This window comes from Narcine bancroftii, chromosome 9 (assembly GCF_036971445.1).
Source record: "Narcine bancroftii isolate sNarBan1 chromosome 9, sNarBan1.hap1, whole genome shotgun sequence".
In the NCBI taxonomy this organism is placed as follows: Eukaryota; Metazoa; Chordata; class Chondrichthyes; order Torpediniformes; family Narcinidae; genus Narcine; species Narcine bancroftii.
Window position 1 is genome coordinate 54,222,970 of NC_091477.1, and position 14,770 is coordinate 54,237,739.

A 14,770-nucleotide genomic window follows, 5' to 3' on the forward strand; every position below is an offset into this window, starting at 1 on the left:
CAGGTGGGGTGAGGAGTCATGAGAAATGATGACCAGATAGAACCAGGTGGGGCTTCAGACCCAAAACATTGTCAATTCCTTTTCCTTCATGGACATTTCTCGACCCGCTGAGCTCCCTCAGCGGTTTCCATTTTGTTCTCACATTTCAGCATCTGCAGTCTCTTGTGAATTCATAAAGGAGCAGCAACATTTAAGAAAATCTAATGATATGGAAAAACCAGAATAAGTCATGAAAATTATGTAAACATTGCGTAGGGGTCAGGCCGCAAATGTACACGGAGATAACCGATGAGAAGTCATTCAATCCGCAATGTTCTGGTGACAAAGGCCTTACGACGACAACATGGTTTGAAATTAATGCCTCTTTCTCAGAGGACTGAGCTCTTATACTCCACTTCCACAGTCTCGCAAGCTCCTCCTCTGCGAGTGGCAGCTAATCGGACTTGAGAGGTGGCACTGCTCTTTGGCACTATGCCACACAAGCGCTCCTGGAAATTCTTTGCGAAGAACAGGAGCAGGAGAGGGTTGATGCAGCTGTGGGCATAGCTCAGACAGATACTGATGTGGTAGATGTAGAGAAAAATCAAAGTGGAGTGCACAGCTGTTAAATTAACTACCTGCATCACGTGAAAAGGTGACCAACACAGCAGAAAGACAGCAATAACTATGAGCACAGTCTTAGTTGCCCTCTTTGCCTGCACTGATTGCTTCCTACCCACTCTTCTGAGGGATTTGAAGACATGAAAGATAGTCAGTGAGTAGAAGGTGCTTATAATAATTAGAGGAATAATAAATCCCAGCGTGGACTGGTAGAGTGTATACCAGTACACGTCCTTTGCTCCATCAGGTAGATCAAGTGCACATACTTCAAAATCTCCCATTCGCATCGTCCTGGAATACAACATGACAGGAACTGTCAGCAGTAAGCTGCCGAGCCACACAAGACCATTGACCAATATCGTCCGACGCATGGTCCTCCTCTCTGTTGTGGGGTGGACTATTGCAATATACCTGTTGAAGAGCAAAATATGCATTGATCAGATGAGTGGAGAACAGTTCAAATCACTGCAGTAACCTGCATAGGTTTTGATACAGTAGCATTACCTTTTTGAAACTATGGCATTCTTAATCCCTGATGTTATTCTCAGTGGGATGTAGGTGGCAATGGACTGGACCAGGGGAGAAAAAAGTGGAGTTGAGGTAAGATGATACTAATTCAGTAGGGCAGGGGCGTGCGGAAATTATGGGTCTACCTGGATAATTGGGTTGGCGTATCATGGGTAGAAGGAAGAACTAGGCAGGGTGGGGATGGGAAACAATGAGGTTGGAGGCCATAGGATGGAGATGACTAATAACCTGTCCTGATGTGCTCTGATGTACAGTAAAACCCCTAATATCTTGAGACTGTGTACTGTGTGAATGGAGAACTAACGGTGAGGTGCGCCAATTTTAAACTTCTGTATTTTTACCCATTTATTTTCCAGTTTTTTTTAATGGTTACTTGAGGCGGCTAGTTGCTTGAATTCCTGATAACAGGGATTTTACTGTACTATTGTGCTGGGATTAAGCAGAGTATAATTATCATTTTGCTAATGCTCTATTGGAATGGTTGCAACAACCCTGTGCTTGAGGTGTATCAGTTTTGTGGTGTGCAAGATTAGAGAGGTAATATGCTGGGGGAAGCTGATGAATTATATTGCAATGACTGTCCTTGTGGCACATCAGGATCACCTCAGTAACGTTATGTCATTTTTGTGTCATGAGTGTAGAGCAAGTGCTGTGCTAGTTGGCAGCTGGCTAAATCATTGATAATTCCTCTACCTAACCAAGGCAAGGTGACAGCACCTCTAATTTACCCCTTCAAAAGGTCCCTGCCAAAAAAACATCGAGCCACCCTCTCAAGTACCATCTCTAATCTCATTACTGCTGGTCATCTCCATCCTATGGTCTCCAACCTCATTGTTTCCCATCCCCACCCTGCCCAGTTCTAACTCCTACCCACGATATGCCAACCCAATTATCCAGGTAGCCCCATCATTTCCGTATGCTTCTGTCCCACTGAACTAGTATCATCTGACATCAACTCCACTTTTTTTCTCCCCTGGTCCAGTCCATCGCCACTTCCATCATGTTATCTTACCTGACTTCCATCTATTTGATGACTTCCAATTCCCTGAACTTGATCACCTCATTTCCACTCTGTACATCCAATTTCATTACCCCTCAATCCCCCATAAAAAAAGTTCTCAAAGCCCTTCATGAGTGATCCAGGCTACACAGATAAAGGGTTCCTCAACTCTTCCCCAGCTATACTGATGACCTCATTGGTGCTGCCTTGTGCACCTATAATGAGCCCATCAACTTCATTCACTCTGCTGCCACTCTGCTTCCCGACCTCAAATTCATCTCCGGCGACACTCTCCCCTTTCTTGATCTCTCTGTCTCCATCTCGAGAGAAAAGCTTTCAACTCACATTTTTTACAATCCTACCAACTCCCACCACTACCTCGACTACACTTCTTCACACCCAGTACCCTCCAACGATTCTCATTTTTTCTCTAAATTCCCCCGTCTCCATCGTATCTGCTGCCAAGATGAGGTCTTCCAGTCCAGATCATTCGAGATGTCCGCCTTCTTCCACAAATGTGGCTTCCCCTCCACCACCATCAATGCTGCCCTTCTCTGCATTTCATCTGCCCTGGTTACCTCTGCCCCCAGACACAGGATTCACCTAGCACCCCACCTGTCTCTGCATCCAAAATGTAATTTCCATTACCTACAACATGATGCCCCACCTGACACATCTCCCCCTCTCCGCCTTCTGTAGGGGCCGCTCCCTCATCTACTTACCCCCTTCTCATTAATCGCCCTTTTGGCACCTTCCCCTGTGGTCGCAGAAGGGCCACACTTGCACCCAGACCTTCTGCCTCATCACCATTCAGGCCCCAAAACGTCACTTCAAGCAAAGCAGCACTTCACTTGTGTATCCACAGGAGTCATCCACTGCATCTGATGCTCCTGTTGTGGTCCTCTCTACATCGGAAAGACTGGATGCAGACTGGGAGATCGCTTCCCTGAGCATCTTCTCTCTGTCTGCATTAATGTCAGGGATCTCCCAATAGCCAACCATTTCAAACCCGTGCCCCATTCCTGTGCTGACACGACTGTCCATGGCGTCATGTTCTGTCTAACCAAGGCCACCTGTAAATTGGAGGAGTAACACCTAATATTCCATCAGGGCACTCTCCAACTGGATGGCATTAACATTGACCTCCATTTTCTGCTACTCTCTTTCCCATCCCTCAATCTTCTTTCCTCCAGCTCTCCACCCTTTCCATCTCCAATCAAAGAGCCAATTCCCTCCACCCCTCTGTTTGCTGGTGTGCCCTCACTCCCTTATCTACCTATTCCCTCTTGCTAGTGGGACTCTGCTCCTCCCCCCTACCATTTTCCTTGTGTGTCTGCCCATATTATCCTCATACCTTAATGGAGGGCTCAAGCATGAAACGTTGGTTTCATTGCTCTATTTTACTTCAACCACAGTGTCGGCAGACCTTTGTGTTTTACTCATTACTATTCTCCATTAACAATGGCGTGAAGCAAGGCTGTGTTCTCGCACCAACCCTCTTTTCAATCTTCTTCAGCATGATGCTGAACCAAGCCATGAAAGACCTCAACAATGAAGACGCTTTTTACATCCGGTACCGCACGGATGGCAGTCTCTTCAATCTGAGGCACCTGCAAGCTCACACCAAGACACAAGAGAAACTTGTCCGTGAACTACTCTTTGCAGACGATGCCGCTTTAGTTGCCCATTCAGAGCCAGCTCTTCAGCGCTTGACGTCCTGTTTTGCGGAAACTGCCAAAATGTTTGGCCTGGAAGTCAGCCTGAAGAAAACTGAAATCCTCCATCAGCCAGCTCCCCACCATGACTACCAGCCCCCCCACATCTCCATCAGGCACACAAAACTCAAAACGGTCAACCAGTTTACCTATCTCGGCTGCACCATTTCATCAGATGCAAGGATCAACAACGAGATAGACAACAGACTCGCCAAGGCAAATAGCGCCTTTGGAAGACTACACAAAAGAGTCTGGAAAAACAACCAACGAAAAACCTCACAAAGATAAGCGTATACAGAGCCGTTGTCATACCCACACTCCTGTTCGGCTCCAAATCATGGGTCCTCTACCGGCATCACCTACGGCTCCTGGAACGCTTCCACCAGCGTTGTCTCCGCTCCATCCTCAACATTCACTGGAGCGCTTTCATCCCTAACGTTGAAGTACTCGAGATGGCAGAGGTCGACAGCATCGAGTCCATGCTGCTGAAGATCCAGCTGCGCTGGGTGGGTCACGTCTCCAGAATGGAGGACCATCGCCTTCCCAAGATCGTGTTATATGGCGAGCTCTCCACTGGCCACCGTGACAGAGGTGCACCAAAGAAAAGGTACAAGGACTGCCTAAAGAAATCTCTTGGTGCCTGCCACATTGACCACTGCCAGTGGGCTGATATCGCCTCAAACCGTGCATCTTGGCGCCTCACAGTTCGGCGGGCAGCAATCTCCTTTGAAGAAGACCGCAGAGCCCACCTCACTGACAAAAGGCAAAGGAGGAAAAACCCAACACCCAACCCCAACCAACCAATTTTTCCCTGCAACCGCTGCAACCGTGTCTGCCTGTCCCGCATCGGACTTGTCAGCCACAAACGAGCCTGCAGCTGACGTGGACATTTACCCCCTCCATAAATCTTCGTCCGCGAAGCCAAGCCAAAGAAAGAAAAGAAGAAGAAATGTTTCAGCTGTTGAGTTTCTCCAGGATTGTGTTTTTACTTCAACCACAGTGTCGGCAGACTTTTGTGTTTTACTCATTACTATTCTCCGTGGATTGTCACCTTGTCGTGGTGGAGAAACTTATGTGGTCCTGCAATTCCAAGAGTGATGCTGTCTAGAGCGTGCTCCTGGATGGACCACCCCTGGCTGTAAGGTCAAGGGTGAGGCTCCTGACAAAGAACATTCCAACCAAGACCTCAACAGTGGAACAGGTGGACGAAGTTACTTCATCCAGCTGTGAAGGCTGCAACAAATCCATCAGCTCTAATCGTCATGGTTTTCAGGCCATTGGAGGAACTAGTTGGTTGATTTGTGAAGTACCATGTGTTTCTTGGAGTCCAACATCAAGTCCACGTTTAACAAATGTACGCACAGGCGTCTTCATTCAGTGGGCCACTTTCCAAGATTTAACTCATGGGCTACTTGAGAGCCCATAAGAACAAAGGCCATCATCCTCCACCTCAAGGGTTAGACATGACGATGACTCATTGCAATGATGCACTGTTGGCCAAACCATTATAAGGAGTACTGCAGCAATACTGCTCCAACATGACGAGCAGGTGAATTAATTTTGACAGATTACCATTTATACTCAATCTGCCCTTGCTTTGTAGAATTTGAACTTCATAGTTCATCTCAATCATTTTGTAAACTTAATTAAAGCTGTCATTATTAGGAAAGAATGAATGAAGGAAGGAACAAACGAAAGAATGAACAAACGAAGGATGGATAGAAGGAAGGAAGTTATTCTCTCACTCACATATGGACTCAGTATACTATCCAGTGTATTAATGAATGGGAGTGCAGCATGAAGACCTATATATGTCTTACGTTCTCAACTCCACCTTCCCAAATTCTACCGTAATCCTTTAATTCCAATAGTGCACAAAATTCCATCAATTTCCTTCTTGAATATCCTCAAGGACACACCACTCTAAAATGGAAAATTCAGGAGGCTTATTTCCAAATGGCCTAGTCCCAGTGGTTCTCAACCTTCTTTCTTTCCACTCACATACCACTTTAAGTAATGTAGGTGGAAAGAAAGTTTCAAAAAATATCTGTTTTAATCGTCCCTAATTGACTTGTTATGTGCACAGTTTAAGAACTCCAAAGGAAATGGGCCAATGACAATTTTTCTCAAGCAAAATATTTCAGTAACAACTGGGTCTAGAGCAATGATTCTCAACCTTCCCTTCCCACTCACATACCACCTGAAGCAATCCCTGACTATTCACAGAGCACCGATAGCATAGGGATTACTTAAAGTGGGATGTGAGTAGAAAGAAAAAGGTTGAGAACCGTTGGCCTAGCCCTCCTCTCTCAGGGAAACACTCTCTCAGCACCTACTCTGTTAAACTCATTAAGATTGTTAAATTCTGGAATAAAATAATTGCACATTCCCCAAGCACATGCAGACTAAGTCTCTTCAATTGTTTCTCATTGGGCAAATGCTTCATGCTAAAAGTCATACATCATTTCTACAGGAAAGAAACAAAGATTGTGCCTGGATTGTTCACCAATAACCATTGTAAACTATTGAGACTTCTTAATACTTATACTTCAGCCCTTTGAAATAAAACCTGAATACTATTTCTTTATTTCTTCATGTCTTAATATAATTACTAGAGATGGCCAAGCTTACTTTAATTGAACTTAAGTTACTTACTTTAATTAAAATCAAGATTTCCATCCACAGTTTGTAACTGCAGAGATTTGGTACCTGGATCTTAAAGAAATTGTATTGTGGTTTAAGAAAATAAATTCTTCTTCACTCTTCCTGAGTCTTGTTCAGCCCAGTGCTTGATTCCTCCAATTAAAAATTTAAATAATTAATTGTTTAGTCATACAGTAGGGTTACAGGCCCTTTCAGCCCACCAGCCCGTGCCACCCAATTTACACTCAAATGACCTACACGCAGACACAGAGAGGATGTACAGACAGCGCGGGATTTGAACCCTGGTCCCGATCACTGGCGCTGTATCAGCATTGCACTAACCACCAGTTGGTTCATATTGGCAAGCTCATCCACCCCGGGATCATATATAGATACAGGCACACCCCATTTTATGAAACTAGAGCATTTCTATGAAATCTTTCGTAAGCCGAAATGGCATAACGTGAAGGGCCATTCAAATTCTTTCGTAAAAGCCAACACGGGTTTCTTCGTAAAGCGAATATTCATAAAACAGGGTATACCTGTATACGATGATCTTCACGCACAACTTTAGATCTTCAGAGCCTCTCTCCCGTAAACTCTTCCTTAAATGTCAGCGCCTCCATATTCCTATGTATGAAGAAATATTTTTCTTGCCTCAGATTTAAAAGGCCAGTTGCTGTTTGACTGCGATCCTGGATTCTAGATGAACCATTTTCAATCTTTTGTAGGCTATAGTCCCCTTAGAACTTCGCTCAAAGTTAATGGGCCTCCTTCCCTCTCAGGCTTAGTTGGTTTCATCTGCACTTCTCTTCTACAAACTCCATAAAAAATAATTTATTATTTCAGTCCCTGTCCTCCCCTTAATTGTTTTGTGCCCCCCCACCACCCCCCCCCCATTGAGAATGGCTGTTCAAGATTTTTCAGACAGGGAAAAGATTATCCCTACGAATCGAATAGGAATTTTGTATATTTCAATGAGAGGCAGCTGTGGTGGAGCAGCTTGTAGAGACTTTGCCTCACAGACCCCGAGACCCGCTTCGAACCTTTCCTCGAGCGCTGTCTGTATGGAGTTTTCATGTTCTCCCTGTGGCCACAGGGTTTCCTCCAAGGGACTGCACTTTCTTTCCACAATCCAAAGACGAGCAAGATTAATTGGCCACTGTACATTACCCTCGTAATGTGTAGAATTTGGGGAATGTGGCACGTGAATAAGTGAAATGGAGGGCTGGTGTGAATGGGTGTTTGAAGATGGTATGCGCCGTGCTGTAGATCTCTATAACTGTATGAGATTGCCCAGTTTGTTTAAACAATCCTCATGCAGCAATTACATCCATCTCGTCCCTGAAATCAATTCGGAAAAAGTGTTTTATATTTAATAAACTTCAACAAAACCAATGCAATTGCTGGAGGAAGCATCTAGAGGAATTGACTCTAGATGGTTCAAAGAAATCGCTGCTTTCAGTGTTCACATCCAAATGTATTGTGGAGCTGGGTAGCTTGAAGTTAGCTGGAGATCCTTTGTTGATGCTAAATTAATTCTTGCCTTGAGGCAGGCTCAAGGTAAAGTGAATAATTCACAAACCTTTTGAGCTCACAAAGAAGAAATTCAACAGATGAGACCTGCATCTTGTGTATTCTGTACATTTCAGTGTAGGTTGACATGGCTGTTAACTGTGAGTGATGCAAGCAAATTACATATAAATTCAGTTTACACACAAAAATACTGGAGAAACTCACCAAGTCTCCCCACATCCTTTATGCAGCAAAGATAAAGAAACATAACAAGATAAGGTGCTCAGGCCTGAATCATTGGTTTATATATCTTTATCGTTGCTCCATTTTTGTGTAATCTACAATCACGGTGTCTGCAGATTTTCTTGTATAAATTCAGCTTGGATGAAGAGGCTCATCCTGAAAATGTCCATGATTCCTACCACCCCCCCACTCCCCCCCCCCCAACACACACACACACACACACACACACACACACACACACACACACACACACACACTCACACAATTGTTCCTTGGCCTGCTTAGTCCCTCCAGCGCTGTTTGAAATGCTGGTTTATGTGTCTTGTTTAAAATGTATAAATTGAGTGCATATGAATACACCTGACCAAGATTTTTTTAAAACATGACCACGATGCACCCAAAGAGCTTTGCTATCAATTAGGATTAAGGATTTAATTATTAAGCAGGAACTACCAACTCCTACAAACACACACACACAAACACATAAACACACAGACACATACACACTCCAATACAAACAAACAAACAGATACATACACACTCCAATACACACACAGATACCTACAAACTCCAAAACACACACACACAAAAACACACACATATACATACACACTCCAATACACACAAACACACATATGCACACACATTAACAGACAATCAGACATTCACACGCATATGCACACACACACCACTAACACACCACCCACATAAACACACCTCAAACTCTCACACATATACTCACCACTAACACCCCCCCCCCACACACACACACACACACACACACACACACACACACACACACACACAACTAACACACCACACACACATGCCTATGGACATATGTGCACACAAATGCACATACATACACAGACACACAACCACACACCCCACATAAATACACACACATATGGACACAGATACACACACATATGTACACACAAACTCATGCACACACACACATACACACAGACACCCCCACCAGTAACACCCCACACATACATGTACTTTGAGGAATTTCTTTAGGTCACTTTGAATTAGTAGCTGCACCATGTAGATTTGTTACCATATTCCAGGCCTCAATTCTCCTCACTAATATCCCTTGTTTCTTTACATCCCAACCAAATCCAATGGCTTTCACACATATTCACTTGTCTAATTTCTGCTTCCTGAAATAGCAAGGATCCTCTGCTAAAACTGGCGTTTGATATAATTTCTTATGCATTGTGGTGGATCTGTCCTAAATATATCAGTGCTTTCATAGGAAGAAAACTTGTCCTTCAAAACAACAGAGAAGAAGAGCTCTGGTCAGGTCTTAACCTCCCAGAGAATACAGGGGACAATTGGCACACTGTTGTTTCAAACAATAGGCACATAAGCAATTTATAGGCAAGCAAGTCTGTCTGGAGGCTAAAGCTCTCCTGGGATACAACCACTTTTGCAGATGGATCTTCAGTCGCAAACACAGTATTGACTGGCATGCCTGTGAGAGAAGGCCACAATTTCCTTCCTTCTCAATCATTTCATGGAACTCTGCAGGCATCAAGTGAACCTCTGGGCTCACAGAGCCCAATCTCATTGAATAGGTAATAAGGCTCCACAGTTATGGGCATTCAGGTTGACCAGCAAGTTGCTTAGCTGGTCAACCTCAGCTGACTTCACAGTAATTTTTGGTGTTGTCAGTCTTGTGGTTTGCTGAACCTTGGTAGTCAGTGGTGATGTTCTCTTCTTTAAAACTTTAGCAGAAGCCTTGGTGATTCTTCAATTTGATATTTAGAGATCCAGCATGGTAATAGCTACGGAACCACTGCACTATGCAACTTCTTTCTTGGTAACTGCCCTGATCACACCCACAACCTAACATCACAGACAGCAAAGCGACCTAGAGGTGGACATTCAGAAAAGCTGAAAAGCAGTCTGATTGACAAGCATTTCCCTTGTCAATGCTGAAGCTTCTCTGATCTGGTTTGAGAAGGGTGGTGGGAGAGCCGAAGAGAGGGTAGCTGTTTTGAAATGTGGAAGATGGCATTAACACCTCAACAGATTAATGATGTACCATAACACCTTCAAAGAACTTTAAACAATGGTGTCTATGATACCGTGGCAGAAATTGGTCCTTTCAAAGCAGCAAAGCTGTTACATCTCTAATTACATTCTCCCTTTCACACCTTTGCTGTCAATCAGAGAGCATATTTTACTGTCACTCATGGGAAGGAAGTGCACTGCAAAGCTTAGCAGCAAGTTGGCCTTGGAGGGCTAATTTCTGCCTGTAACACAATGGCAGCAGAGTCGCCAGCTATCAGATGCCTCCTGGATCTGCAAGTGTTGACATCTATATCTGCACTCTGATTCTGCAGGAAGCCCGATACCAGAAAGAACAGGGCTTGACCCACATTCCTTGACATGCTGGCATTCAAAGCTTGCCATTTACCAAGCCTCCCTAGGAGCATGCCCTTTGCCCTTCAGTGATAGGCTTCTCCATCAAGGCCTGAGAAGCTATTGGAGGAAGAAAGAGGCAGGGATAATGTCATGGTGAGACCAAGGGAGATTAGGAGGTAAATCTGAAATTATTGTAGGAAGGGAAGTGGGGTGCACTGAGTAAAATACAATGGTAGGGGAACTCAGCTGGTCAAACAGTAGGGTGGTACAGTGGGCATAGTGGTTAGCACAACACCTTTTCAGCGCCAGCGATCAGGATCGGGCTGGAGTCTGAATCCCGTGCTGTCTGTACGGAGTTTGTACGTTCTCTCCGCATCTGTGTGGGCTTTCTACAGGGGCTCTGGTTTCTTCCCACTGTTCAATATGTACTGGGGTGGGGGGGGGGGGGGGTGGGTGTAGGTTAATGGGATGTAAAATAGGCAGCACGGACTCATGGGCCAAAATGGCCCGTTACCGTGCTGTATGTCTAAATTTAAAGTAGCAAAGATAAAGATACATGTCCAAAGTTTTGAGCTGAAGGTAGGGTCAAAATGTAGGTTGGCACCTGAACAAAATGGTTGTGTGGGAGGAGCATGGTCCCATCAGCAGGATGTAATATTAAAGGGAGGGAGGGCACCGCAGCAAGCAAGGGGAGGGGGGGTTGGCTCTAAAAGTGGAGAGGGAAGGGGGAGGAGAACTGGAGGAAAGAAAGGGAATGGAGAGTAGGTTAGCAGAAATCGTAGAAATTGATGTTAACTCTGTCTGGTTGGAGAGTGTCCAGATGGAAAATCAAGAGCTTTTTTCTCCAATTTACAGGTGTTCTCGGTGGGATAGTACATGGGGCAGATGTGTGAGCATGGGAGTGGGGCGTGGAATTGAAGTGGTTGGCCACTGGGAGGTCCCTGTCATTGATGTGGATGGAGCAAAGGAGCTCAACAAAGTGATCTCCCAGTCTGCGCCCAGTCTCTCTAATGTAGAGAAGGCCACAACGGGAGCACCAGATGCAATGAATGACTCCTGGGAACACACAAGTGAAGTGTTGCTTCACTTGAAAGCACTGTTTGGGGCCCTGCATCCAAAATCATACCTGAATGTTGTTAAGGGAAGAGGTGTGGTTGCAAGTGTGGTACTCCCTGCAGCCACAGGGGAAGATGCTGGGGGTGGAGGGGGGGAGTTAATTGCTGGGGAGGGATGAGGGAGCCATGGAGGGAGTGGTCCCTACAGAAGGTGGAGAATGGAGGAGTGGAGAAGATGCATCAAGTGGTGGGGTCCAGTTGTAGGTGGCAGAAATTTCAGAGGAAAATGTGTTGAAAGCAAAGGCTAGTGGGGGGGTGGTAGGTAAGGACAAGGGGAATCCTGTGTTTGTTACATCTGGGTGTACCAAGACTGCTCTGAGTGAATGCACTTCAATGACCTTGAGGGGACTACTCCAAAGTAGCCACAGTTCCCCCACCCCTCCATGATCCCAGACCACTTGGACAATGGCGGTGGAATTAGCTAAATGACCCTGCTTCTGTTAAATGGTGATGAATTACTGTCTTTTCAGGAGAGAGAGGCTCATCACAAATTTTTGAGTGTATTCCAATCTGTTAGGATTATGTGAGGAATAAAGCCTTGCAAGGTAATTCAGCAGGGTGACCATATTAGATTTGAATGCAAGTTGTAATTAATAATGCTAGTTGCTTGGTTTGTAAGTGATAGGATATTTGTGTCTACAGAATGTGACCACACATACCTGAGGTCATTAAGCCTTTTCCAACATTACATTCATCCCTAGCGTATCGCCCCTGACAGTAAGCTTGTTAACCATTCCCAGCAGCCATTGCTCTATACTGGATTTAGTTGGCTTCCCAACTCTGGAGCTCCCCTCCTGCTCCACTGAGAGATCCAGAGCCTGACAAAAGAAAGAGAGCCTGCTCTTTTCCTTAAACCAAAGGCAAGTTTGTAAGAGTGGGGGGGGGGGGGGAAGGAAAGAGTTCTCTCAGCATCACTGTGTATTCTCCCCTGTTTCCAGTACCTCCTGAAACTTCACCTCATGCATGGTTGGCATTGAGTGGCAGGCTGGCGGGAGTATTTCAGTCCCTCACACCTCGCTATTAAAGCACATTAAATCTCACTTCTTATTGTCATCCAGTGCTCCCTAGTGCCCTTTACCTTTGGAAATGAGTCAATTACCGTAGTGGAACAGGGCAACTAAATAACCTCCAAGGGTAAAATACTAAAATCTGTAGGCACTGTGGTTGAGGCATTGTGTTTTTACTTTTTTTGTTTCAACTTCTAAAGGTCTACCATGAAGAGCATTCTGGCTGTAGCAGGAGGGAGATAGATTGGCTTGTTGAATAGTGTAACAACAACCTTATGCTCAACATCAGCAAAACCACAGGGATGATTGTGGACTTCAGGAGGCAGACAGGAGAACACAACACAGTCCTCATGGAGGGTTCAGTAATGGATAGGGTCAAGAACTTCATCTCTGGGGATCTGTCCTGGAGCCTCCACGTTGATGCAATTACAAAGGAGGCTCCTAGTGGCTAGACTTTGTGAGGTGTCTGAGGAGGTTCAGTATGTCACCAATGTCTACAGGTGTACCATGGAGAGCATTCTGGCTGGTGAATCACGGTCTGGTCTGGAGGTGTGAACTCTCAGGCACCAGACTTCACTCCATGATGACCATCTACATGAGGCGGTGTCTTAAAATAAGCATCCTCTATCCCCACCTCCCAGGCCATGCCCTCTTCATTCTGCTACCATCGGAGAAAAGGTCCAGGAGCCTGAAGACCAGCACTCAACAGGACAAGGACAGCTTCTTCCCCGCTGCCATCAGATTCCCGAATGATCAATGAACCAAAGACACGGCCTTACTTTTCGTGAACTATTATTTTTACTTTTTTATAGTAATGTTGTAAGATGGTTATAACATGAAACTTTCCCCTGTGATGCGGCTGCAAAACACCTTAATTTGTACATGACAATAAATCCTGATTCTGATCCCTTTTACGGACATTGGTAGCGTTTCAATAGCAAAAAAAAATGCGGGGAAAGGCAGAAGCATTTCGACCGTCCTCCCTCCCAACGTCGCACCCCATCGCTTATGTGTGTGTGTGTGTAGGGGGGAGTGGGTGGAGACCCCCGCCAGTTGCCTTTTATACCCATGTCCCGCTACAGCCTTCCGAGGGAACCCGTTGGCACAGACGGGACTGAAGCGGCGCCGTCGCTATTTCCTGATGTCTACCTTTGCAACAAGTTACTGACTCCCAGTCAAGTTCGACCCGCGTAAGAAAGCAGAGATCTCACGAATGAAAGCAGTGCATTCGGGCGCTCTCGACCTGGGTGCCCGTAGTCATTCAGTTGGGGGCTTTACTGGGATGCTATCTTCTTTGCAACTTCACCCAGTGCGATAACTTCAAAGACCACCTTGAAGGGTTGGGGCCGCTCTGCGAATGTTGCAGTGGGGAGAGAGAGTCTGACCACAGTCACCCTCTTACCTGTCTATGCACAAGACAGTGATGATGCCCACCGTGGTGAACTGGTTACTGACATCGATGACCGTCACCGCCTTGCACATGAGCTCCCCAAAGATCCAGTGCCTGTCTCGGACCAGCTGGTGGATGGTGAAGGGCATTCCTAGCAGAAACAGCAGGTCGGCGATGGCTAAGCTCAGCACGTAGACGTCCGACATCCCCTTGGTCTTGCAGGCCAGCAGCGTGTGGATAACCAAGCTGTTTGCCCCGACTCCCACGACGCACAGGATTCCGTACACCGAGGGCAAGATGTGCATCATCACCGTGTCCTCCCAAGAGTGGCCCGTCGACATATTCCACGGACTGGACACGCCGAAGCCTTCGGTGTCGTTCACCCCCCAGAGCCTTCGGTCGGACCCGTTCCATCCATTCATGTTGCCCGATGGAACTCCTCCCGTCCAAAGCGCGCCGGCTGCCAAGTCCTCGGTTACTTTGGGACGCCGCGGGCGGTTTCGCTTAAAACTTGCCCCCCCCACCACCCCCACCACAAAGTCTCCGGCTCCCGGCGAATGAAAGCTTCCTCGCCGAAGATGAGGAGTTCCCTGCGTTTTTAATCATCCATTCCCCCCACCCCTCTGTGCACCAGCGCT

The 14,770-nt window shown here is 46.0% G+C and overlaps 1 protein-coding gene across 1 annotated transcript; it reads right to left on the reverse strand.

Annotated features, from left to right (window-relative positions):
• Nucleotides 1-368: 368 nt before the first annotated feature.
• mchr2b (melanin concentrating hormone receptor 2b) lies at nucleotides 369-14,554 on the reverse strand. The gene is made up of 2 exons (XM_069899043.1): nucleotides 14,145-14,554; nucleotides 369-1,011 (listed from the first exon to the last, which is right to left on the reverse strand). Exons 1-2 carry the CDS (start codon nucleotides 14,552-14,554, stop codon nucleotides 369-371), a joined length of 1,053 nt encoding a protein of 350 aa, XP_069755144.1.
• Nucleotides 14,555-14,770: the final 216 nt, after the last annotated feature.

Excerpts from the sequence above, each read along its gene's own strand:
- mchr2b (XM_069899043.1), bottom strand. The coding sequence starts at position 14,554 with ATGAATGGATGGAACGGGTCCGACCGAAGGCTCTGGGGGGTGAACGAC. Across the intron at positions 1,012-14,144 it reads ACTGTCTTGTGCATAGACAG|GTATATTGCAATAGTCCACC; the intron begins GTAAGAGGGTGA and ends GCTCTTCAACAG.